A 26,644-nucleotide genomic window follows, 5' to 3' on the forward strand; every position below is an offset into this window, starting at 1 on the left:
CTCTCTCTCACCTGGAGAAGCCTGGCAGCTCTGTGAAGATCCTGTTCTTTCATCTCTCCAGTGCCTTCAACACCATCAGCTCCTGAGGGACAAGCTGGAGACGGCTGATGTGGAGTACGACCTGCAGAGTGGATCCTGGACTACCTCACAGACCGACCCCAGTTTGTGAGAGCACGGGACTGTGTGTCTGACACTTGGACCTGCAGTGTGGGGGCCCCAGGGCACTGTCCTCGCGCCCTTTCTCTTCACCCTCTACACTGCAGACCTCAGACATGGAGCTGTGTCCTGCAGAAGACCAAGGAGATGATGGTGGACTTCCACAGAGGCCACGCCCCCCTGACCAGTGAACATCCAGGGACGGGACATTAAGAGAGTGACTCATACAAGGACCTGGTGTTCATCTGAACCACAAACTGGACTGGACTCATATCACAGACAGTACAGGAAGAGCCTCCTGAAGACCTTCTCTGACTCTGTGGTGGAATCAGCTCCTGTAGGGGTGGTCTGCTGGAGAAGCATCATCACAGAGAGGGAGAGGAAGAAGCTGGACAAAGCTCCGTCCTGGGTTGTGCTCTGGACTCTGCTGGACCATGAGTCCCACCCCCTGCAGGACACTCTGTCCCCTGCAGGACACTCTGTCCGCTCTGGATCCACCCTCGCTGTGTGAAGGAGACGTTTCACAGGTCTTTCCTTCTGCTGCTGTCAGACTTTATAACAAACACTGCCCTGAACACGTGCAATACTGACTTAACCATGTGCAATACCGTCATATTCATGTGCAATTATTGTCATACTCACACGCAATAAATGTCACATTCAGGTGCATATAACTGATGTAAATAGAGTGTTTATTTTACCATTATTATTAGTATTATTTTGTCTTACGCCAGCTGTTTTTATTTTATCTTTATTTTTCCCCTCCAGAGGTTTTGTCTATAGGAGTTTTTATTTATAAGTGGTTTTGTTTATAAGAGTTCTTCTATTTTTTAAACTTCCTATAAGTTATCTGTCCTTTTCCTCTGTATCTACCTGCATTGCAACAATGAAATTTCCCCCATGTGTGGACAATAAAGGAATATCTTCTCTTATCTTATTTTGTCTTATCTTAAAGTGGTTATAGAGTCCGTCCATGTGCTCTCTGCCTGTCCCACATCACACAGCGTTCAGCCGGGGCGAAGGGGCCATCGTAATGGGACCCGGTGTACCAGTGCTGAATGTGAGCAGGACACGAGTACGGCCCTGGAGGTGAAGACTAGTGCACAAACTCACCTCTGCTGCGGCTGCTGGAGCGATCTGTCCTGGTTCTCATTATAATCCCTCCTGTATCGTTCTGCTTTGTTTCAGGTCTAAGGTCTGAGGTCCGTGAAGGTATACAAAGTCTTGTCTTGCAAAAGTTTTAATGCAACTGCAAATCAAATTTCCCTGAAAAACGGCTAAACGCTTTCCGAGGTTCTTGGCCTTGTAAACTTGTAAAGCTTTTAAGCATCACTGTACCTTAGTGCCAGGAGCGTTCTATCTGTTAACTGAAGAATGGCCCTCTGGCTGAGTCCACATTTAATGTGAGTATGTCCTTGACCACATCCTCCATAGCACGTCCCTGTGGTCTCCCCATATGACCCATGTAACGTGTCTGTGTCAATGACTATAGAATGGACAGTGTATGCAATGGGCCAGGGTTTAAGTGCCCCTTAACACCTGTAGATAACGGCCGTATAACATCATGTTCTCAAGCAGCAGTTCTCAAACAACAACCCCGCCTCTGTGTGGAGTGGGCTCCCCCCCCCCTCTGTTGACGATAGAAAACTGGCCCAACAACTCAACTCTTTCTACTGCAGATTTGACACCTCCTCCCCCACTGCGGCCACCTCTGCCAACCCGACCCTGGTCCCCTCCACCTCCTCCACCCCTCTCACAGTCCAGGAACAGGATGTAAACAGACTATTCCGCAAATCCAACTCGCGAAAAGCTGCTGGACCAGATGGTGTCACCCCGGCCACCTTAAAGCTACGTACAGACCGCAGACGCCTAATTGCGCCCGACGCAGAATTTGAGCACGTGTACATTTGAAAGGTTTACGCACCGGACGCGCGCTTTCGACTCCCCGGGCACTATACACAGGTGCGCGTACGGCGCGCTCGAGCTCTCTGCGCACATGCGCAGTAGAGATGTTGTCGCATGAGCAGTGGAGTTGTTGTTGTCGGTGTGGCCTTTCATTGTGTAAAATGGCAGATATCGAGAGTTTTGTTTTCGCATTTTTGGTTTGTTTCTGTCTCTGTTCCACCGTAAACACATTGTACAGCTCCTTTCTCCCACAAACAGCCACAATCAATCGTTCGTCTGCCATTGTTGACGAGCAGAGCAAGGAAAAAGTGGCGCTTCTTGGGGAATTCCACGGGGAATACCGGAAATGCGAGGGGCAATACGTACGTACGTACGTCAATGGAGCGTCAGCTCTGATTGGCTGCTGGGGCGGCTGCTACGCTTCTGCTGCAGAGACCTGAACATATCTGAACGCGTCGCGTAAGCCGCATCGGCCGCCTCGGCCGGCTCATACGCGCGGTCAAAGGGTCGAGAGCTTAAGAAAACGCACCAATCGCACCGCAAAAACGAAGAAATCGCGCCGCGGATAACGCACTACGTGCTCGACGCGCGTTTAATATAGACTTTGAATGTAAACTGGACGCTTCGGCCGCGGCGGTGTGGAAGCCCCTTTAGACACTGCGCAGGCGAGCTGGCCCCTGTCTTCACTGGCATTTTTAACACCTTCTGGAGTCATGCCATGTCCAAGCCTGCTAGAAGACGTCCATCATCGTCCCTGTCCCCAAGAAGCCCCGGATCACTGGATTTAATGACTACAGACCTGTGGCACTGACGTCTGTAGTCATGAAGTCATTTGAACGCCTGGTCCTCCCCCACCTCAAGTCCCTCACCTCCTCGCTGCTGGACCCCCTGCTGGACCCAGTGCTGGACCCACTGCTGGACCCACTGCAGTTCACCTACAGAGCCAACAGGTCTGTGGACGACACCATCAACCTGGCTCTCCACTTCACCTGCAGCACCTGGACTCCCCTGGAACCTACACCAGGATCCTGTTTGTGGACTTCAGCTCTGCATCAACACCACCTCCTGCTCTGCTCCAGGACAAGCTCTGCCAGCTCAACCTGCCTGACTCCACCTGCAGGGGGAGCACCGACTCCACCTGCAGGGGGAGCACCGACTCCACCTGCAGGGGGAGCACTGAATTCCTGACGGATCGGAGGCAGTGCGTGCGGCTGGGGAAGAATATCTCAGACAGCGGACTATCAGCACAGGAGCTCCACAGGGCTGTGTACTTTCTCCCCTGCTCTTCTCCCTGAACACAAACTGCTGCACCTCCAGCCACGACTCCGTAAAACTAATTAAGTTTGCGGACGACACCACCCTCATCGCCATGACGACACCACCCTCATCGCCATGACGACACCACCCTCATCGCGCTCATCTTGGACGGGGATGAGTCTGTCTACAGGAGGTGGAGCGGCTGGTGTCCTGGTGCAGCGGTAACAACCTGGAGTTCAACGCCCAGAAGACAGTGGAGATGATCGTGGACTTCAGGAAAGTCACAGCCCCCCAGCCCCCCCCTCACCATCTCAGACTCCCCCATCTCCACTGTGGACTCCCTCCACTTCCTCTGCACCACCATCACCAGGACCTCAAGTGGGAGGAGCCACCATCACCAGGACCTCAAGTGGGAGGAGCCACCATCACCAGGACCTCAAGTGGGAGGAGCCACCATCACCAGGACCTCAAGTGGGAGGAGCCACCATCACCAGGACCTCAAGTGGGAGGAGCCACCATCAGCTCCTCATCAAGAAGATCCAGCAGAGGATGTACTTCCTGCAGCAGCTGAAGAAAGACAATCTGCCAGTGCAGATGATGGTGCAGTTCTACACGGCCATCATTGAGTCCATCCTCACCTCCTCCATCACCTCCTCCATCACCGTGTGGTACTCTGGAGCCACAGCCAGGGACAAACAGAGACTACAGCGCATTGTGCGCTCTGCCTGGAAGGTGATCGGCTGCAGACTTCCATCACTGCAGGACCTGTAGGTTTCCAGGACTCTGGGACGAACAGGTCGGATCACAGCCGACCCTTTTCATCCTGGATATGAACTATTTGAGCCACTCCCCTCAGGCAGGAGGCCACTCCCCTCAGGCAGGAGGCTACGGTCCATCGGGACCAGAACCTCCCGTCACAAGAACAGTTTCTTTCCCTCTGCCGTTGGACTCATGAACACTGCCTAAGCACCTGCACTAACTGCATTGTCACTTCCTATTGCTCTACTTAACTTTAGTTTTTATTATGTACATACCACCACTTCCTATTGCACTACTACATAATGTTATACTTTATATTTTATTATGTACATATCATGCCGTTCAGTATTCATTGTTCAATGTTTTGTTGTTTGTGTTGCACTGAATCACCAGGACAAGTTCCTATGTCTGTAAATTTTGTTTACTGACAAATGGCAATAAACCCTTTTCTGATTTTCATGTTCTCAAAGGCGAATGCAGCAGTTTTTCAGATATTGTAATATGGAGATATGGTTTTATGGTACAGCAATGCCAAAATGTTGCCCAAGCTCATATACACCGCCAAAAGAGAAGCAATCCTATTTTGAATTTAAAAAAAGGAGCTTCTGTGACTTTGCATCTGCAGACCCCTGGCAGGTGCAGACCCCTGGCAGGTGCACACAACAATAGGTTGTGTTCACATCTCATCACAACTGTCTAGAATCCAATCATCATTGATCCAAACCCCCCATAGAGTTCCATAGGCAAGACGAGGTAAGTTTATTTGTAGAACACAATTCGTACACAAGGCAAGTCAAAGTGCTTCACAGCAGGAAAAAATGCATTAAAATCATAAAGACATGACAGAAATCACAGAGCATTTTAAGACATAAAAGAGAAGAGTGCAAAGAAAATAATTTCAGTCATATGCACAGCTAAACAGAACTGTTTTGCTTGGATTTGAACATTGCTAGAGCCTGTCTCACATCTTCAGGAAGACGCTGGTGTCCTGACCTTTGTTGCAGCAGCTGTCTGGGTGGCTGGTCTCAGACTATCTTGAATATGAACATGCTCGATGTGAAGGTCCTGGCCTGGTGTGGTAACACGTGCTCTGCGGTTGTGAGGTGGATGTACTGCCAAATTCTATGAAATGCCTTTGGAAACGGCTTAATATAGAGAAATGAACATTAAATGCACGGCAACAGTTCTAATGGACATTCCTGCAGTCAGCATGCTCGCGACATCTGTGGAATTGTCCTGTGTGATAAAACTGAACATCTCTGTACATTATGGCCACACCTTTACGAAAGAGATGTGTCACACTGCGTGAGGCAAAAATCAAATCAATTTATTTTTGTAAGGCCCAAAATCACAACAACAGTTGCCTCTGAGGGCCACAGGGAGAAATGAATCAACAATGTCTGTGGTGGCGATGAAGTCAGACAATGTCTGTGGTGGCGAGGGACGATGTCCCAGGGTCCTCTGTCCTTAGACTCTCCTTCTCGGCAAGGAAAAACTACAAAAAAAAAACTCTTTGGGAAAAAAGCGTAGAAACCTGGAGGAGTTCCATACCTGTTACTGACTCCCTCCAGACCCCGCCCATAGAGCAAACATCCTTTTATTGTGGTCAGCCTAAGGCACAATATTCATTCTGTGTGATCAGCATCTTGAGATGGATTATCTCAGCAAAGGAGAATTTATTGCTAATACAGATTTAGAAAAATCTGTGAACAACATTTTATCATTTTTGTGAATATAAAAAAGTTGAATATCTTTAGGTTTAGCTCATGAAAAATGGCAAAACGTGGCTCATGTAACCCTACGTATTTCAATTCCCATTTCTTTAAGAAGAAGAAACACCTCCACCTGTTTATGTAGACAATCCAAAGGGACTAGAGCTCATTAGCTCCTGTTCACAGCAGAAGTTCAAAGTGTGTGAGCAGATGTTTCTGAACGTGAGCTGCTCTGAACTGCAGCTGTACTGGTGACGGAGGCAGACACAGGGTCATTACTGCCCTTTTAAAAGAGATATATACTGGCTTTTCAAATACTTGAGGCTGAGATATGTCATGTTTTTCGTATCTTTGCGCTTTCATTCTAAGTGACAATGCTTCAAATGCAGTGTTTTATGCCTTCTTCAGGGCACCATGGAAATGTCATTTTGAACTTGAAAATTAGCAGCATAGCCAGAGCTGGGTCTGGGAAGTGTCCAAACACCAGGTGGAGCTGTGGAGTCATAAAGAGCGTTTCTATAAGATAAGATAAAATCACTTATAGGAAGTTTAAAAAACACTCTTAATAGAAGAACTCTTATAAACAAAAACAAAAACTCTTATTAACAAAACCTGGTCCTCTCATATCTTGATAGGGAATGGAGGGCAGAAAATTAAAATAAAGATAAAATAAAATAATAATAATAAAAATAGCTGGCATAAGACAAATAATACTACTACTAATAATAAAGTAAACACTCTTATTTACATCATGAATGACATTAATTGCGTGCGAGTATGACAGACATGAATATGTCAGCTCTGATTGGCTGCTGCGGCGGCTGCTACGCTTCAGCTGCAGAGACCTCAACATATCTGAACACGTCGCGTAAGCCGCATCGGCCGCATCGGCCGGCTCATAATTATGTGCTCAAAGCGTCGAGAGCGTAAGAAAACGCACCAATCGCGCCGCAAAAACGAAGAAATTGTGCCGCGGATAACGCACTACGTGCTGGACGTGCGTTTACCATAGACTTTGAATGTAAACTGGACGCTTCGGCGGTGTGGAACCCGCTTGAGATGGTTTTCAGGCTTCTCCACACTCCCTGAATGTTCTCCTGCTGCAGCTGCTCCTCCTCTTGTAGCCTCCTCCTCCTCCTGATCTTCCTCCTCAGCTCCTCCTGCACAGTCCTCAGCTCCTCCTTGTTCTGACCTTAAGGCTCTTCTTCTCCTTCAGCAGAGCCTTCAGTTCACGGTTAATCCAGGGCTTTTTGTTTGGAAAACACCGTCCGGAGGAAACAGTGTTCTCACAACAGATGGTGCTGATGTCCTGATGCTCTGTGATGGTGCTGATGTCCTGATGCTCTGTGATGGTGCTGATGTCCTGATGCTCTGTGATGGTGCTGATGTCCTGATGTTCTGTGATGGTGCTGATGTCCTGATGCTCTGTGATGGTGCTGATGTCCTGATGCTCTGTGATGGTGCTGATGTCCTGATGCTCTGTGATGGTGCTGATGTCCTGATGTTCTGTGATGGTGCTGATGTCCTGATGCTCTGTGATGGTGCTGATGTCCTGATGCTCTGTGATGGTGTTGATGTCCTGATGCTCTGTGATTGTGCAGATGTCCTGATGCTCTGTGATGGTGTTGATGTCCTGATGCTCTGTGATGGTGCTGATGTCCTGATGCTCTGTGATGGTGTTAATGTCCTGATGCTCTGTGATGGTGTTGATGTCCTGATGCTCTGTGATGGTGCTGATGTCCTGATGCTCTGTGATGGTGCTGATGTCCTGATGCTCTGTGATGGTGCTGATGTCCTGATGCTCTGTGATGGTGCTGATGTCCGTGATGCTCTGTGATGGTGCTGATGTCCTGATGCTCTGTGATGGTGCTGATGTCCTGATGCTCTGTGATGGTGCTGATGTCCTGATGCTCTGTGATGGTGCAGATGTCCTGATGCTCTGTGATGGTGTTGATGTCCTGATGCTCTGTGATGGTGCAGATGTCCTGATGCTCTGTGATGGTGCTGATGTCCTGATGCTCTGTGATGGTGCTGATGTCCTGATGCTCTGTGATGGTGTTGATGTCCTGATGCTCTGTGATGGTGTTGATGTCCTGATGCTCTGTGATGGTGCTGATGTCCTGATGCTCTGTGATGGTGTTGATATCCTGATGCTCTGTGAGGGTGCTGATGTCCTGATGCTCTGTGATGGTGCTGATGTCCTGATGCTCTGTGATGGTGCTGATGTCCTGATGCTCTGTGATGGTGCTGATGTCCGTGATGCTCTGTGATGGTGCTGATGTCCTGATGCTCTGTGATGGTGCTGATGTCCTGATGCTCTGTGATGGTGCTGATGTCCTGATGCTCTGTGATGGTGCTGATGTCCTGATGCTCTGTGATGGTGCTGATGTCCTGATGTTCTGTGATGGTGCTGATGTCCTGATGCTCTGTGATGGTGTTGATGTCCTGATGCTCTGTGATGGTGCTGATGTCCTGATGCTCTGTGATGGTGTTGATGTCCTGATGCTCTGTGATGGTGCTGATGTCCTGATGCTCTGTGATGGTGTTGATGTCCTGATGCTCTGTGAAGGTGCTGATGTCCTGATGCTCTGTGATGGTGCTGATGTCCTGATGCTCTGTGATGGTGCTGATGTCCTGATGCTCTGTGATGGTGCTGATGTCCGTGATGCTCTGTGATGGTGCTGATGTCCTGATGCTCTGTGATGGTGCTGATGTCCTGATGCTCTGTGATGGTGCTGATGTCCTGATGCTCTGTGATGGTGCTGATGTCCTGATGCTCTGTGATGGTGCTGATGTCCTGATGTTCTGTGATGGTGCTGATGTCCTGATGCTCTGTGATGGTGTTGAAGTCCTGATGCTCTGTGATGGTGTTGATGTCCTGATGCTCTGTGATGGTGCTGATGTCCTGATGCTCTGTGATGGTGCTGATGTCCTGATGCTCTGTGATGGTGCTGATGTCCTGATGCTCTGTGATGGTGTTGATGTCCTGATTCTCTGTGATGGTGTTGATGTCCTGATGCTCTGTGATGGTGCTGATGTCCTGATGCTCTGTGATGGTGCTGATGTCCTGATGCTCTGTGATGGTGTTGATGTCCTGATGCTCTATGATGGTGCAGATGTCCTGATGCTCTGTGATGGTGTTGATGTCCTGATGCTCTGTGATGGTGCTGATGTCCTGATGCTCTGTGATGGTGCTGATGTCCTGATGCTCTGTGATGGTGTTGATGTCCTGATGCTCTGTGATGGTGCTGATGTCCTGATGCTCTGTGATGGTGCTGATGTCCTGATGCTCTGTGATGGTGTTGATGTCTTGATGCTCTGTGATGGTGTTGATGTCCTGATGCTCTCTGATGGTGCTGATGTCCTGATGCTCTGTGATGGTGTTGATGTCCTGATGCTCTGTGATGGTGCTGATGTCCTGATGCTCTGTGATGGTGCTGATGTCCTGATGCTCTGTGATGGTGCAGATGTCCTGATGCTCTGTGATGGTGTTGATGTCCTGATGCTCTGTGATGGTGCTGATGTCCTGATGCTCTGTGATGGTGCTGATGTCCTGATGCTCTGTGATGGTGTTGATGTCCTGATGCTCTTTGATGGTGCTGATGTCCTGATGCTCTGTGATGGTGTTGATGTCCTGATGCTCTGTGATGGTGCTGATGTCCTGATGCTCTGTGATGGTGCTGATGTCCTGATGCTCTGTGATGGTGCTGATGTCCTGATGCTCTGTGATGGTGTTAATGTCCTGATGCTCTGTGATGGTGTTGATGTCCTGATGCTCTGTGATGGTGCTGATGTCCTGATGCCCTGTGATGGTGCTGATGTCCTGATGCTCTGTGATATGTCCTGATGCTCTGTGATGGTGCTGATGTCCTGATGCTCTGTGATGGTGTTGATGTCCTGATGCTCTGTGATTGTGCAGATGTCCTGATGCTCTGTGATGGTGTTGATGTCCTGATGCTCTGTGATGGTGCTGATGTCCTGATGCTCTGTGATGGTGTTAATGTCCTGATGCTCTGTGATGGTGTTGATGTCCTGATGCTCTGTGATGGTGCTGATGTCCTGATGCCCTGTGATGGTGCTGATGTCCTGATGCTCTGTGATATGTCCTGATGCTCTGTGATGGTGCTGATGTCCTGATGCTCTGTGATGGTGTTGATGTCCTGATGCTCTGTGATTGTGCAGATGTCCTGATGCTCTGTGATGGTGTTGATGTCCTGATGCTCTGTGATGGTGCTGATGTCCTGATGCTCTGTGATGGTGTTAATGTCCTGATGCTCTGTGATGGTGTTGATGTCCTGATGCTCTGTGATGGTGCTGATGTCCTGATGCCCTGTGATGGTGCTGATGTCCTGATGCTCTGTGATATGTCCTGATGCTCTGTGATGGTGCTGATGTCCTGATGCTCTGTGATGGTGTTGATGTCCTGATGCTCTGTGATTGTGCAGATGTCCTGATGCTCTGTGATGGTGTTGATGTCCTGATGCTCTGTGATGGTGCTGATGTCCTGATGCCCTGTGATGGTGCTGATGTCCTGATGCTCTGTGATATGTCCTGATGCTCTGTGATGGTGCTGATGTCCTGATGCCCTGTGATGGTGCTGATGTCCTGATGCTCTGTGATATGTCCTGATGCTCTGTGATGGTGCTGATGTCCTGATGCTCTGTGATGGTGTTGATGTCCTGATGCTCTGTGATTGTGCAGATGTCCTGATGCTCTGTGATGGTGTTGATGTCCTGATGCTCTGTGATGGTGCTGATGTCCTGATGCTCTGTGATGGTGTTAATGTCCTGATGCTCTGTGATGGTGTTGATGTCCTGATGCTCTGTGATGGTGCTGATGTCCTGATGCCCTGTGATGGTGCTGATGTCCTGATGCTCTGTGATATGTCCTGATGCTCTGTGATGGTGCTGATGTCCTGATGCTCTGTGATGGTGTTGATGTCCTGATGCTCTGTGATTGTGCAGATGTCCTGATGCTCTGTGATGGTGTTGATGTCCTGATGCTCTGTGATGGTGCTGATGTCCTGATGCCCTGTGATGGTGCTGATGTCCTGATGCTCTGTGATATGTCCTGATGCTCTGTGATGGTGCTGATGTCCTGATGCCCTGTGATGGTGCTGATGTCCTGATGCTCTGTGATATGTCCTGATGCTCTGTGATGGTGCTGATGTCCTGATGCTCTGTGATGGTGTTGATGTCCTGATGCTCTGTGATTGTGCAGATGTCCTGATGCTCTGTGATGGTGTTGATGTCCTGATGCTCTGTGATGGTGCTGATGTCCTGATGCTCTGTGATGGTGTTAATGTCCTGATGCTCTGTGATGGTGTTGATGTCCTGATGCTCTGTGATGGTGCTGATGTCCTGATGCCCTGTGATGGTGCTGATGTCCTGATGCTCTGTGATATGTCCTGATGCTCTGTGATGGTGCTGATGTCCTGATGCTCTGTGATGGTGTTGATGTCCTGATGCTCTGTGATTGTGCAGATGTCCTGATGCTCTGTGATGGTGTTGATGTCCTGATGCTCTGTGATGGTGCTGATGTCCTGATGCTCTGTGATGGTGTTAATGTCCTGATGCTCTGTGATGGTGTTGATGTCCTGATGCTCTGTGATGGTGCTGATGTCCTGATGCCCTGTGATGGTGCTGATGTCCTGATGCTCTGTGATATGTCCTGATGCTCTGTGATGGTGCTGATGTCCTGATGCTCTGTGATGGTGTTGATGTCCTGATGCTCTGTGATTGTGCAGATGTCCTGATGCTCTGTGATGGTGTTGATGTCCTGATGCTCTGTGATGGTGCTGATGTCCTGATGCCCTGTGATGGTGCTGATGTCCTGATGCCCTGTGATGGTGCTGATGTCCTGATGCTCTGTGATATGTCCTGATTCTCTGTGATGGTGCTGATGTCCTGATGCTCTGTGATGGTGTTGATGTCCTGATGCTCTGTGATTGTGCAGATGTCCTGATGCTCTGTGATGGTGTTGATGTCCTGATGCTCTGTGATGGTGTTGATGTCCTGATGCTCTGTGATATGTCCTGATGCTCTGTGATGGTGCTGAAGTCCTGATGCTCTGTGATGGTGTTGATGTCCTCCCCATGTGGGCCATAGAGCTCAGTCCAGACAGTGGTGCTGAAACAGTCCCTCAGAGCCTCCTCGCTCTCAGCAGACCACCTCCTCACCACACGGGGCACCACAGGCTGCCTGCTCAGGTGTACAAGGGTGTGGTCCGAGCTGCCCAGGGGAGGGAGGGGGAGGAGCCTCCTTGGTGTTGGCAAAGAATAAATCCAGTGTTTTATTGCCTCTGGTGGGACAGGAGACATACTGGGTGTATGTGGCAGAACAGAAGAGGGAGAAGAGGGCGTGGTTAAAGTCACCAGAGATGACATACAAAGTTTCATTTAAAAATCCGTAAACCAAGTAATAAAATGAGATAACTTTCATCGTAAATTAGAGCAGGAAAATCACACATTCTCTCACTATAAGCTGTGTTTTCTTTTTTTCTCACTACAGCAGTTTAAAGACGGAATTTCATGATCAAATACAACATTTTTTCCTCTGATTTAAGAAAAGTAAATGTATTTTGAATAACACCAAATGAAAAAGGACTACACTGGAATACTGTTCTGCAAATGTATATTCAGGACATGTTTACAGTGACTCCTTGTTGTTTAATCCTTACATAACTAAATTATGTTCTGAAATGCTGCTGTTCTTTAGTACAATGTCATTTGTTGTTGTTGCCCCACAACTAACAGTAAAGATTCAGACTTGACTGATATTTGAGCAGGTTTTGCAGATTTATTCATGGGGTTTACGCTTCTATGCATTAGCGAGTAGATCCAATATGGCCGCCGGTAAAGGTCACGTGTCCACTTCCTGTCCAAAGCTGCTGAGCTGATTCTGTGCTGGTTTTCAACATTTTCAAGAATCAAGTCATAATCAGTGAGCAAGGGCAGGTGAAAACTGACATTTTTAGAAGCCCAAATGCAGAATACAGGATTACTCAAACATGCGCCAATCACTAAAAAAAACGACTTTAAGTACGCTAATGATGAGGGATCATAGTTATTTTTCTCGTAATGTGAATCAGCTTCATCTCTACACTTATTAGCTACCGTTGGCCGGGATTTCTCCACAGATGTCGGCCTTCACTTCTGCTCTGCGTCAGCCCCGCGCCGCGCCCTGTCTGCGCGCGTGCCAAGTGTTGACTTCTCATTCCGCTGCGTGGTCGTGACGAGGCCGGGCGCTCATGTCTTTGGACGGCCCGTGTAGCACGCTCGTCCACAGCAGCTCGGCGCCTCACACGGCTGGCTTCACCTGGTTAACCTGTGCCCCTCTCTCTGTCTGGTTCCACAGATCGTCAGCGTGGGCAAACATGTCAAAGGATACCACTACATCATGGCCAATCTGGTGAGTACCAACCAACAGCAGTGAGGAGGAATGAATACAGTGTCTATTATTACTTAGTGGTATTTTGAGTGGTTAGTAGCCGAGCCTAGTTTATGATAAGCTCTAACATTTCTATTTGGATACTAAGGCTCAATACGTGATACAGATTTTGATCATAACAGTAAAATGCACCTCACCTTTTTGACTGAACTATAGGCAGCACAACTGATCAAATGTGTTTCTTTTATTTGTTTCGCTCAAATTTTTATGGCAAAAAGAAAGCTCAAAGAGTTATCTCCGACTGTGCAGGGCAAATCTGGCTTGTCAGGGGGAGATAAAGGACACTTCAACTCACTCCACAACACTTTCAACACACCGACCCAGAAACATATTATTTAAGGAGAATGGTAATGAGAGCACAGCGCCAATGTTCCTGTTATTTATCTGGATTCATTTTTAATTGTGTTTTGAGCTCTTAGAGTGGAAAACGTCACCATCATTAAAAAATATATATATATTTTGCAACTCACTGCTAACATTCCTAATGTTGATGTGTCATCTGCATAACTTCTATTCTTCACTTATGAATACCCCTGAACATGAATGTTTTGCCATCTTTATCTATGAAAATTGCGCTTACGCGCCAAATTACTCAAAAAATACAAAGTACTCTGCAGGAATTACATACATACATACACGCGTTACATGTATGTATATGCATATGTATGTATGTATATATGCATGGATATATACATATAACTTATCCAAATAATACAATTGATAATAAGTAATGTCTCCAGGGTTTTAAGGACATAAACCTGGAGCGCTTCATGCACGGCGGAGCTAACGTGACGGGCTTCCAGCTGGTGGACTTCAGTAACCCCATGGTCATCAAGCTCATGCAGCGCTGGAATAAGCTGGACCAGAGGGAGTACCCCGGCTCCGACACCCCGCCCAAGGTACTCTCTCAGAGCTCTGCACAGCCTCAACAAGTGTCAGTAGGAGCTAGCAAAGGGTAACTTCATAGTTCAAATCATATCCAGGTGACTACATTCCTAAATGTTGAGGTTTTTTTACATTTAACATGCTCCATATACATATGACAGGCCAGGCTACTGATGTGGTTTAAGTGACGTTCCCATGGGGTGGTGTGTGACAAGAAGAAGTCGCGGACACTGTTCTGTGCTTTTCGAAGATGTCTAATACAGATAACAGCATCAGATAACAGGACAGCAGAAAACAGCGCCCTGGGTCCGCTGGTGATCAGGAAGACGAACCCCGTCTCTGGGCGTACCTCGCCTTCTATACTGCAACCGCACAAAGACCGATAAATACTATCTGACAGGTATGACCCTATCTATGTACCAACGGATTAGCCAATGAGAGAACAAGATGTAAAGGTATCCTTATTTGGGTAGCACCAGGGGAGAAGTTACAGAAATGAGATCATACGTGGGGGAAAGTTGCTCAGACCTATATCTCCTTTTTCGGCTCATAGCTTCGCCTGTTGCGTACTTCTAGCAATAAATTACAACAGGCCTCAGTACTCCTAACAACTGTAGAATAGTTAAACAAACCGAGGGGTATACAGGAACAGAATGTACAGTTCAGATACTTCACTACTCTTACAGTACTTTTACTAGTTTACAATGTCTGTGAAGTTTATAATTTGACTTCCTGGTAGTACTTAACTAGCAGCCATACTGTGAACATGGGCCAAAACTAGTCTTCAAACATTTAGCTAAAATACCTAATCCCACATGTTTTTTGGGGGTGACAATGCCTCAAATGTGCGCTTACTTTGGGGGTTAGTTTAGTTTAGTGCACAGCTCCTTTTCCGCCCCCCAACACCAGATTGTAAAGCACTTATTGAGTTTCCATGAGGATTTGTACGCTTTAATGCCCAATGGAGTAATCACAGCAGAAAGCTTTCATATGGGCTGCCGTTTGGACCCAGCGCTACAAATGCTAATGTTAGCTCCACTACTAGCGCTTCTATATATCCATGGCTCATTTTAAAGGACACACATTATGCTACATTGATTTTCTTGATATTTGAATCATGTTCTAACATATTTTCCCTCAAAAACATACCTGGAGTTGCATTTAGCTTTCACACTATGTTTATGAGTCTCGTTTTGTAAATCCTCTCCCAAGAGACTCAGAAAACACTCAAAACTGTGAAATCTTCTGTGCTGTTTTAACTCTATAAATAATCACCAGACTAGTTAGGAGCATTTCAGCATCAAATCGTTGCAACTGCGTGCTACATTAGCATGTATCGGGTAAACTAGGTTTGTTTATCTCCCTTCTGTAATTCCCTCTGCTGCCATATTTTTGTTTATTCATTTAATTATTTTTTTTTGGGTTGATTCAGAGCTAATTCTCATTTATAACAAAGACTTGGTTAAGAAGCAGCAATACAAAGTAGCCCAGTAGATGGGGCGCTAACTCAATTCTTGACATGGGAAACGCCTGATTGATATAAAGTCATGGGTGCTTTTTGTAGGTGCATTAAAACCAAAAATGGCTAAATTTTTTTTTTTTAATGCTTTTTCCCCTTTGACAAACGGCATGGAAGGGGAATCTCTCTTGTTTCAAAGCCACACGTTTATTTTAACGAATGGAGAGTTTTCTCAAACCCTCTGACATCAATATTTATTTAATATCAATATCTAAAATCGATATTTTAGCACACCGCTTAAAACTTCTCCCGCATAGTTTTAACATCCATAAACTATCAGCAAACTCACTCTGCCCAAAAATGCATGGCTCTGGTAGTATAGCAGTCATTCATTCATTCATTTATTCATTGTTCATTCCCACTTGGAAATAGAGGTGTTATTTGAAAAGAGTATTTTCAAAATGTATTTTTAAGTACTCGACCAAAAGCATGTTTAACAGTCAATTCAAGCCACAAGAATGCAGAATGTCCATTTTGGGGGGAAAACCTCACGGTGCAGCGTAACTTTTAAATCTGGAGTCTTCTGTGCAGTGGAAGCTGCTCCGTACATAATGCAGTCAGTGAAGTTGTGCGGCTGCAGCGTGAGCAGAGACAATCAGGCTGACATGTCCATCACATGCGCTCACACTCACACATAATGAGAGCAGATCCACGCCGCCATGCCCATGTGACAGGATGACCTACTTGAGAGGGCTCCTCTGTGGTCATCTCCTGCCCTCCTCCCCTCCCCCTCGCCTCCCCCTCCCCCCCCTCCCCTTCCCCCTCCCCCTCCCCCTCCCCTGCGGCCAAATCTTCTGTTTGACTGGAGTGAGAGGAGAAATAAATCGGCTGCATTCACGTTTGAGAATGTGATGATGTTGACATTTCAGATGGAGTGTAACTCTAAGAGAGATTCACTGTTTTTGAAATACATATCCAAACTTATGATCCACAAATCTATCAATCATTTGGCTGGTCATCGAAGATTTGAGGGACTCCGAAGCCACTCCCCAAATGCAGGTCAGGAATAAGCCAGAGGCCTCGGGCTGGTACCAACCCATCATCAACATTTAGGGGAAAACCTTGTTAAAAATGGGTTCGTATATCTTTCTGATGTCGTGCTTCTGGTAAGAATCAAATGGCTTGCTACATTAGACAACACTGCACAAGTGACTGTTCAAGGATGGGAAGAGTCCTGAATGATGCGCACAGCCTTTTTCCTTAGAGCTCTTCATAGATGCTACTTAAAGGTCTTTGTGGCCGTCCTTTGTACTCACTTTGTACTTCCTCTGCACGCTCAAGTGTCATTACAACATGAGCATGTTAAAAGTCTGACAGCGACAGGGTGAGATCCAACCAAGGACTGTTCCAGGTCTAAACCTGCCAAAACATCAAGATACCTTGAGAAGAAGCCCATGTAGCAGCAGCGGTGGTGAGATCATGCACTGCTGTTGTTGTTGTTGTTGTTGTTGCTTTTAATGGCGGTTGGCAGCCAAATGAAAAGGTGCATTTACCGCCACCTACTGCAGTTGTACGTCTTCAAAATATGTGTTTTACGCTTTACCGTAAGAAATGAATGTATATTAAAACAGGGAGAGAGAAAGAGTGAGCTTTATAATTGTCTCTATTCCATAACTGTGCTCATAGATGACTGTACACTGTGTTTGTCCACAGTTAGTCATGTCCAACCTATTTCTTGGGTTGTTTCCACCAGTGAATGGGGTTCTGGGGCCCTTGACTCACCAGTCCTAATGAGAGGGGCCAGTGAGGGGCCAGGGTGATGAGGAGGCACTGGTGGCTCACACCAGGGCTGATGTATATATATATATATATATGATATATTCTGCTCTGAAGACAAAGGAGTTGAAATATTTCAGTATGCATGGAGACACTAGATATTTCAGTGATCTCAACATTTACAGGTCCAAAGTGACGTGACACACTCGTCACTGCCATCTTGAGGACAAAAGTTACAAGCAACAAAAAGTCTCAAACAAAGATTCCTCCTCCCTGATTCCCCAAAGTCCCAGTTTTTCCAGAAATGGCAGTCCATTCAAGTAAATGGGCCGTGCATGTTTCCACTTTAGCCATTAGCGGATAGCTACATCTGGTAGCTGTGCCGCCCGGAAGTAGCTCGCTTAACACGAGAACTGCTAGAGCAGAGCTGGACCTGGAAAAAAGCTAATGAAAAAAGCTAATGACCTGAAAATATGCTAACATTGGTCAGCCGAATACGACTAGTTTGTTTTTACATTGCGCTCCATTGTAAAAATGCTCCCTGGGCAGCAGAGGGTTTATTTAGTACCAATGGACGTGATAGGTTTAAGCTAACAATACCTTATCCAAATATGTTTATAGATCTATGGTTTGCACATTATTGTATTGCTATGCTAACAAACAATACCCTACTTGCAAACAGTTTTAACAATCCTATTTTCCAAATATATATGGTTATATTTTAGGATCAAACACAAAGTCTGTGCTCTTGAGCGCTTTGAGGGCTTGTGGATGAGAAAGAGCAGATTCATGTAAATGTCGGCAAAAGTTTGTTCTTTTGAGTGTCAGTGACGCGGATGTGGATGAGGACCAAAGCTAGAACTTCTGTTTTCTGGAAGTTTCAGACGTTTTCATTTAAAATTGCATGTGCTGCTTTTTATGCCCATCTAAGAGAAAACAGCATGTGTGACGTCTCAGTGACAACAACATAGTCATGAAACACTCACTGAGACTACGTCACGGGGTGTGAGTGTGTGTGTGTGTGTGTGTGTGTGAGTGTGTGTGTGTGTGTGTGTGTGAGAGTGTGTGTGTGTGTGTGTGTGTGAGTGTGTGTGTGTGTGTGTGTGTGTGAGTGTGTGTGTGTGTGTGTGTGTGTGTGAGTGTGTGTGTGTGTGTGTGAGTGTGTGTGTGTGTGTGTGTGTGTGTGTGAGTGTGTGTGTGTGTGTGTGAGTGTGTGTGTGTGTGTGTGTGTGTGAGTGTGTGTGAGTGTGTGTGTGTGTGAGTGTGTGTGTGTGTGTGTGTGTGTGAGTGTGTGTGTGTGTGTGTGAGTGTGTGTGTGTGTGTGTGAGTGTGTGTGTGTGAGTGTGTGTGTGTGTGTGTGTGTGTGTGTGTGTGAGTGTGTGTGTGTGTGTGTGTGTGTGTGTGAGTGTGTGTGTGAGTGTGTGTGTGTGTGAGTGTGTGTGTGAGTGTGTGTGTGTGAGTGTGTGTGTGAGTGTGTGTGTGTGTGTGTGTGTGAGTGTGTGTGTGAGTGTGTGTGTGAGTGTGTGTGTGAGTGTGTGTGTGTGTGTGTGTGTGTGAGTGTGTGTGTGTGAGTGTGTGTGTGAGTGTGTGTGTGTGTGTGTGAGTGTGTGTGTGTGAGTGTGTGTGTGAGTGTGTGTGTGTGTGTGTGTGTGAGTGTGTGTGTGAGTGTGTGTGTGTGTGAGTGTGTGTGTGTGTGTGTGTGTGTGTGTGAGTGTGTGTGTGAGTGTGTGAGTGTGTATGTGTGTGTGTGTGAGTGTGTGTGTGAGTGTGTGTGTGTGTGTGTGTGTGTGAGTGTGTGTGTGTGTGTGTGTGAGTGTGTGTGTGAGTGTGTGTGTGTGTGTGTGTGTGTGTGTGAGTGTGTGTGTGAGTGTGTGTGTGTGTGAGTGTGTGTGTGAGTGTGTGTGTGAGTGTGTGTGTGTGTGTGTGTGTGAGTGTGTGTGTGTGTGTGAGTGTGTGTGTGTGTGTGTGTGTGAGTGTGTGTGTGTGTGTGAGTGTGTGAGTGTGTCCAGTATGCTATAACGATGAAAGGTTTATCAATGCATGACAATATTAAATGTTTATGAATTACAACAAAGGAAAGAGTCTGTTAAACACAGTTGAACATGTGAAGAACATAAACACTGTTTATTATGACCAGACCAACTATAAAACGAGCTGAAACTCACTAGATTAAAGGCAATCTGTTTTCTACAAACATGTGAGTGTGTAACATGTGTGTAACGTGTGTGTGACGTGTGTAACGTGTGTGTGACGTGTGTGTAACGTGTGTGTAACGTGTGTAACGTGTGTGTAACGTGTGTAACGTGTGTGTGACGTGTGTGTGACGTGTGTGTAACGTGTGTGTAACGTGTGTAACGTGTGTGTAACGTGTGTAACGTGTGTGTAACGTGTGTGTAACGTGTGTGTGACGTGTGTGTAACGTGTGTGTGACGTGTGTGTGACGTGTGTGTAACGTGTGTGTGACGTGTGTGTAACGTGTGTGTAACGTGTGTGTGACGTGTGTGTGACGTGTGTAACGTGTGTGTAACGTGTGTAACGTGTGTGTAACGTGTGTGTAACGTGTGTAACGTGTGTGTAACGTGTGTGTGACGTGTGTGTAACGTGTGTGTGACGTGTGTGTAACGTGTGTGTAACGTGTGTAACGTGTGTGTAACGTGTGTAACGTGTGTGTAACGTGTGTGTAACGTGTGTGTGACGTGTGTGTAACGTGTGTGTGACGTGTGTGTGACGTGTGTGTAACGTGTGTGTGACGTGTGTGTAACGTGTGTGTAACGTGTGTGTGACGTGTGTGTGACGTGTGTGTAACGTGTGTAACGTGTGTGTAACGTGTGTGTAACGTGTGTAACGTGTGTGTAACGTGTGTGTAACGTGTGTGTGACGTGTGTGTGACGTGTGTGTAACGTGTGTGTGACGTGTGTAACGTGTGTGTAATGTGTGTAACGTGTGTGTAACGTGTGTAACGTGTGTGTAACGTGTGTGTAACGTGTGTGTAACGTGTGTGTAACGTGTATGTAACGTGTGTGTAACATGTGTGTAACGTGTGTGTAACGTGTGTGTAACATGTGTGTAACGTGTAACGTGTGTGTAACGTGTGTGTAACGTGTGTAACGTGTGTGTAACGTGTGTGTAACGTGTGTGTAACGTGTGTGTGACGTGTGTGTAACGTGTGTGTGACGTGTGTGTAACGTGTGTGTGACGTGTGTAACGTGTGTGTAACGTGTGTAACGTGTGTAACGTGTGTGTAACGTGTGTGTAAAATGTGTGTAACGTGTGTGTAACGTGTGTGTAACATGTGTGTAACGTGTGTAACGTGTGTTTAACGTGTGTGTAACGTGTGTGTAACGTGTGTGTAACGTGTGTGTGACGTGTGTAACGTGTGTGTAACGTGTGTAACGTGTGTGTAACGTGTGTGTAACGTGTGTAACGTGTGTGTAACGTGTGTGTAACGTGTGTGTGACGTGTGTAACGTGTGTGTAACGTGTGTAACGTGTGTGTAACGTGTGTGTGACGTGTGTAACGTGTGTGTAACGTGTGTAACGTGTGTGTAACGTGTGTGTAACATGTGTGTAACGTGTGTGTAACATGTGTGTAACGAGTGTGTAACATGTGTGTAACGTGTGTGTAACGTGTGTGTAACGTGTGTGTAACGTGTGTAACGTGTGTGTAACGTGTGTAACGTGTGTGTAACGTGTGTGTAACGTGTGTGTAACGTTTGTGTAACGTGTGTGTAACGTGTGTGTAACGTTTGTGTAACATGTGTAACGTGTGTGTAACGTGTGTGTAACGTGTGTAACGTGTGTGTAACGTGTGTAACGTGTGTGTAACGTGTGTGTAACGTGTGTGTGACGTGTGTAACGTGTGTGTAACGTGTGTAACGTGTGTGTAACGTGTGTGTGACGTGTGTAACGTGTGTGTAACATGTGTGTAACGTGTGTGTAACGTGTGTGTAACGAGTGTGTAACATGTGTGTAACGTGTGTGTAACGTGTGTGTAACGTGTGTAACGTGTGTGTAACGTGTGTAACGTGTGTGTAACGTGTGTGTAACATGTGTGTAACGTGTGTGTAACGTGTGTGTAACGTTTGTGTAACGTGTGTGTAACATGTGTGTAACGTGTGTGTAACGTGTGTGTAACGTTTGTGTAACGTGTGTAACGTGTGTGTAACGTGTGTGTAACGTGTGTGTAACGTGTGTGTAACGTGTGTGTGACGTGTGTGTGACGTGTGTGTAACGTGTGTGTAACATGTGTTTTATATATATATACATATAAATATATATATATATATATATATATATATATATATATATATATATATATATATATATATATATATATATATATATATATATTATTCATGTATAATATATTATTGATGCCAGTAAAGTATTATCATGAGGATCCGGTGGAGACAGAAAGTCCAGGACGACCTTGGCCATGTGTTGTTTTGCATTTCACTATTGAAGGTTTTTAGTTACGATTCTGGCATTTCCCAGAATGCACCACACCACTCCATTTTCTTCTCTCCACCTCATATTTTGACATGATCACATGATGAACTTGTTTAGAATTCCATGCCCTACACTGTCAGCAATTGCACCGACGCAATACGTCAGGAAATGAGCAGCGCCCATGTTAATGCTGAGCGCCCATGTTAATGCTGAGCGCCCATGTTAATGCTGAGCGCCCATGTTAATGCTGAGCGCCCATGTTAATGCTGAGCGCCCATGTTAATGCTGAGCGCCCATGTTAATGCTGAGCGCCCATGTTAATGCTGAGCGCCCATGTTAATGCTGAGCGCCCATGTTAATGCTGAGCGCCCATGTTAATGCTGAGCGCCCATGTTAATGCTGAGCGCCCATGTTAATGCTGAGCGCCCATGTTAATGCTGAGCGCCCATGTTAATGGTGAGCGCCCATGTTAATGCTGAGCGCCCATGTTAATGCTGAGCGCCCATGTTAATGCTGAGCGCCCATGTTAATGCTGAGCGCCCATGTTAATGCTGAGCGCCCATGTTAATGCTGAGCGCCCATGTTAATGCTGAGCGCCCATGTTAATGCTGAGCGCCCATGTTAATGCTGAGCGCCCATGTTAATGCTGAGCGCCCATGTTAATGCTGAGCGCCCATGTTAATGCTGAGCGCCCATGTTAATGCTGAGCGCCCATGTTAATGCTGAGCGCCCATGTTAATGCTGAGCGCCCATGTTAATGCTGAGCGCCCATGTTAATGGTGAGCGCCCATGTTAATGCTGAGCGCCCATGTTAATGCTGAGCGCCCATGTTAATGCTGAGCGCCCATGTTAATGCTGAGCGCCCATGTTAATGCTGAGCGCCCATGTTAATGCTGAGCGCGGGGGCCAAATACGGCCCCTGAAGTTTAATCTGAATCAGAATCAGAAAGGGATTTAGGGCCATTGTCAGTGAACATAATTCACAAAGTTGGAACTTGCTCTGGCATTATGGTGTAACATACAACAATGAATAATAATAGTAGCAAAACATCAAAAAGGGCCTGGATAAAATGTAGAATGTACAAATAAAAGACTTTTTCACGAAGCACTGAACAGTCTGAAACTTCCTCCGTTGCATTTCAGTTTTTCCTTCTTCTGCGGCTCAAACCTTCGATGCTCATGATTCTCCTCGTTAAGTTTCCAGTGACTGTTGTGTTGAGTTGGACGTCATGGATGAGTCTGTAAAGTGTGTTTCCTCCGGGCGGAGTCACTGTCCCGTGAGCGTTCCTGCTGCTTTGCTTTGGAAATGAAGAAAATAATATATGATAATATGTTTTTATTCATTATAATGTATTTATGAATGTTTAGTTCAAAACTAACCAACCAATCAAAGAGCTATGGGGCCTTGTTCTGGAGCGCCCTCTTGTGGCTTTATTGAGTTATTGTCAGGTTTTCAATCCGTGCGATGGAATGAACCCGTCTGTCTCATAGACACCCTTCCCTTTAAAAGGGTCAGGGTTAAGGTCAGGGTCAGGGGTCGGAGTTAGGGTCAGGGTCGGGGTTAGGGTCAGGGTTAGGGTTACGGTTAGGGTCAGGGTTAGGGTCAGGGTCAGGCTCAGGGTCAGGGTTAAGGTCAGGGTCAGGCTTAGGGTCAGGGTTAGGGTTAGGGTTAGGGTCAGGCTTAGGGTCAGGGTCAGGGTCAGGGTCAGGGTTCGGGTCAGGGTCAGGGTTAGGGTCAGGGTCAGGGTCAGGCTTAGGGTCAGGGTCGGGGTTAGGGTCAGGGTTAGGGTTAGGGTTAGGGTCAGGGTCAGGGTCGGGGTCAGGGTCGGGGTCAGGGTTAAACCCCTGGGTCTTAGCGGAGGAGGGAACTGCACACTTACATTTACATCTCTACACATACTTTATGCGAGTCACTTTTTAACGCGCTCTTAAGCAAAGTTCCCTCTAAACTGTTCTCAATACTCAGCGCACAAAATAAAATTCACCATACAAGTATTAATTCATACCTAAAATTAGACCAAATCTAATCTAATTACCAAACGGCCACCGGGGGCACTCTAGCAGGAGGCGCAAGCGTTTGACACACTGTAGATCTCGTGGACAGTAGCTGCACTGTCCAGGGGACACGTCGTCTTCTCTATATTTTTAGTTTCAAAACGCTGTGTGTTTCTTACAATCAGAATCATATTCACTGAGATATGAGTCTAATTAGTCCTGCAGTGGAGTGGACCCCGGGTGCCCCGCGAGACGCCCTGTTCACTCCCGGGTTCATTTATGTGTAAATACCTCATGTTACAATGTGGGCACCGGCCTGTATATGGACAAGTTCTATTTTATTGGCAAATTTCGTGTGGGCGGCTTTAATTCAAGAGCGCTGAATATCCCGTAATATATATGTGCAATACTGTCACATTCATGTGCACATAACTGATGAAATCATCTGCTGAAGAGTGGCTCCAGCTCCAGTCTCCCTCACGTCTGTGAGAGTCAGATCCTCCTTCATCTGGAACTAACCCAGGTTTAGACTTTTCCCAAGGAGGTTTTCCTGCAGAAGGAGGAGCTAAGGACAGAAGGAGGAGCTAAGGACAGAAGGAGGAGCTAAGGACAGAAGGAGGGTCTAAGGACAGAAGGAGGAGCTAAGGACAGAAGGAGGGTCTAAGGACAGAAGGAGGAGCTAAGGACAGAAGGAGGAGCTAAGGACAGAAGGAGGGTCTAAGGACAGAAGGAGGAGCTAAGGACAGAAGGAGGGTCTAAGGACAGAAGGAGGAGCTAAGGACAGAAGGAGGGTCTAAGGACAGAGGGAGGAGCTAAGGACAGAAGGAGGAGCTAAGGACAGATGACTCTGGGACATCGTCCCTCGTCCCCACAGACATTGTTGATTCATTTTTCACTGTCGCCCTCAGAGGAAACTGTTGTTGGATTTTGGGCCTTACAAAAATAAGTTGAATTGAAAATTGAAATAGGGTTTTTAATTTACCATTATTATTAGTATTATCTTGTTACGCTAGATGTTTTTATTTTATCTCATTTTATCGTTATTTTCCCCTCCATTCCTTTTTAGGAAATGAGAGTTTTTGTTTATAAGAGTTCTTCTATTAAGAGTGTTTTTAAACTTCCTATAAGTGATCTGTCCTTTTCCTCTGGATCTACTGCGTTACAACAATGAAATTTCCCCATGTGTGGACAATAAAGGAATATCTTATCTTATATGAAATGGGGATAAGACTGGGGAGGGACATGCGGTACATTTTTGACGGCCAGATTTGAACTCACAATGATAAACGTTCCAGCGATAAATGGAATGAGGAGTAAATGTGTTTCAGTATTTCATGTTTGCAGGAGGTGGTAACTGGCAGGGGGGGTAACTGGCAGGGGGGGTAACTGGCAGGGGGGGTAACTGGCAGGGGGGGTAACTGGCAGGGGGGGTAACTGGCAGGGGGTGGTAACTGGCAGGGGGGGGTAACTGGCAGGGGGGGTAACTGGCAGGGGGGGTAACTGGCAGGGGGTGATAACTGGCAGGGGGGGTAACTGGCAGGGGGGGTAACTGGCAGGGGGGGTAACTGGCAGGGGGTGGTAACTGGCAGGGGGGGGTAACTGGCAGGGGGGGTAACTGGCAGGGGGGGTAACTGGCAGGGGGTGGTAACTGGCAGGGGGTGGTAACTGGTAGGGGGGTAACTGGCAGGGGGGGTAACTGGCAGGGGGGGTAACTGGCAGGGTGTTTGCAGCTTCGTGGGAGCCCTTTGGGGGCCACTTATTTCAATTGAAATATTGATGTGAATAAATGTAACAAAAAGCCATGCAAAGGTTAAAAAATATTCATAGTAAATTAGCAAATGTCCCAGCATCCTCTGTCCTTAGACCCACAAAAGCCTTAGTGAGGATAGAACCACAGTGAAGGACACATCCTACTCCAGACTTAGGGCTCACACTTGACCTTATTGGTCCTAATTTGAGCCCCTTTAGTCTTGATGTGGCCCGGGTTTGGTCCTGGTCTACTCCCTGTTTAGCCCTGATCTAGTCCATGTGCAGTTTTGAGTCCCAGTTTTCGGCCGGTGTGAATGTGCCGGTGCGAATGCGCCGGTGCGAATGTGCCGGTGTGATTGCGCCGGTGTGAATGTGCCTATGCCGGTGCGAATGCGCTGGTGCGAATGCGCTGGTGCGAATGCGCCGGTGCGAATGCGAAGGTCCGAATGCGCAGGTGTGAATGCGCAGGTGTGAATGCCTCATCATTTGCAGTTTGAGATCAGTGCAAAGGAGAAGAGTAAGTGCTTCTTGAAGTAGGAGGGAAAAAGCTGTGGGTGGAGGTTGTTGAAACAAAAGGCTTGTTCCAGTGAAACTGCGCCTCGTCTGATCAACGAGAGATCGAGGGTCGACGGAGCGCCTAGAAAAAACGGCTTCATTTCTGCCGGACACCTCAGGGGCCGAGAACAGCAATGTCTCAAACCTCACAGCGTCTCAGTGGAAGCTCAAGTCTCGCATTCATTTGAAAAATTTGCTGTATAAAACAAGATACACGCAGAACTGCAGCACTTCTCATCAGAGCAGCGATTATACTGCTCGAGTGTTGCACGTGGTCTTAGGCGACTTATCCTGATCATGATCGGTGCTCAAACGCACACAGAGGTGTTCTGTATCCTCTAGAATCAGCAACTGTATATGGCCCTGGCTCATATCCCAGGCATTTGTCCACGTCTGAAGGACCAGAGAACTGTAGCATAAAGAACATGCTAACATGCTAACAAGTTTACCAAAGCATCAGTTTTACCCCAAATCACTCAATCCACTGAATTCTTCTTCATCTGTGTCACTTCTAAACAACTCCACAAACTCCAGAGGAAG

The 26,644-nt window shown here is 46.8% G+C and overlaps 1 protein-coding gene across 2 annotated transcripts in view; it reads left to right on the forward strand.

Moving 5' to 3' along the window:
• gria4b (glutamate receptor, ionotropic, AMPA 4b) overlaps positions 1–26,644 on the forward strand; it is a 518,469-nt gene that overhangs the window by 257,787 nt on the left and 234,038 nt on the right. For both annotated transcript variants that reach the window (XM_072447036.1, XM_072447035.1), the window contains exons 5-6: positions 13,145–13,198; positions 13,978–14,136. In XM_072447036.1, coding sequence (XP_072303137.1) covers positions 13,145–13,198; positions 13,978–14,136 — 213 coding nt within the window. The remainder of the gene's footprint in view (positions 1–13,144; positions 13,199–13,977; positions 14,137–26,644) is intronic.

This window comes from Eucyclogobius newberryi, unplaced genomic scaffold, assembly GCF_026437365.1.
Source record: "Eucyclogobius newberryi isolate DKJ021-1_F unplaced genomic scaffold, fEucNew1.0.hap1 SCAF_15, whole genome shotgun sequence".
Classification (NCBI taxonomy): domain Eukaryota; kingdom Metazoa; phylum Chordata; class Actinopteri; order Gobiiformes; family Gobiidae; genus Eucyclogobius; species Eucyclogobius newberryi.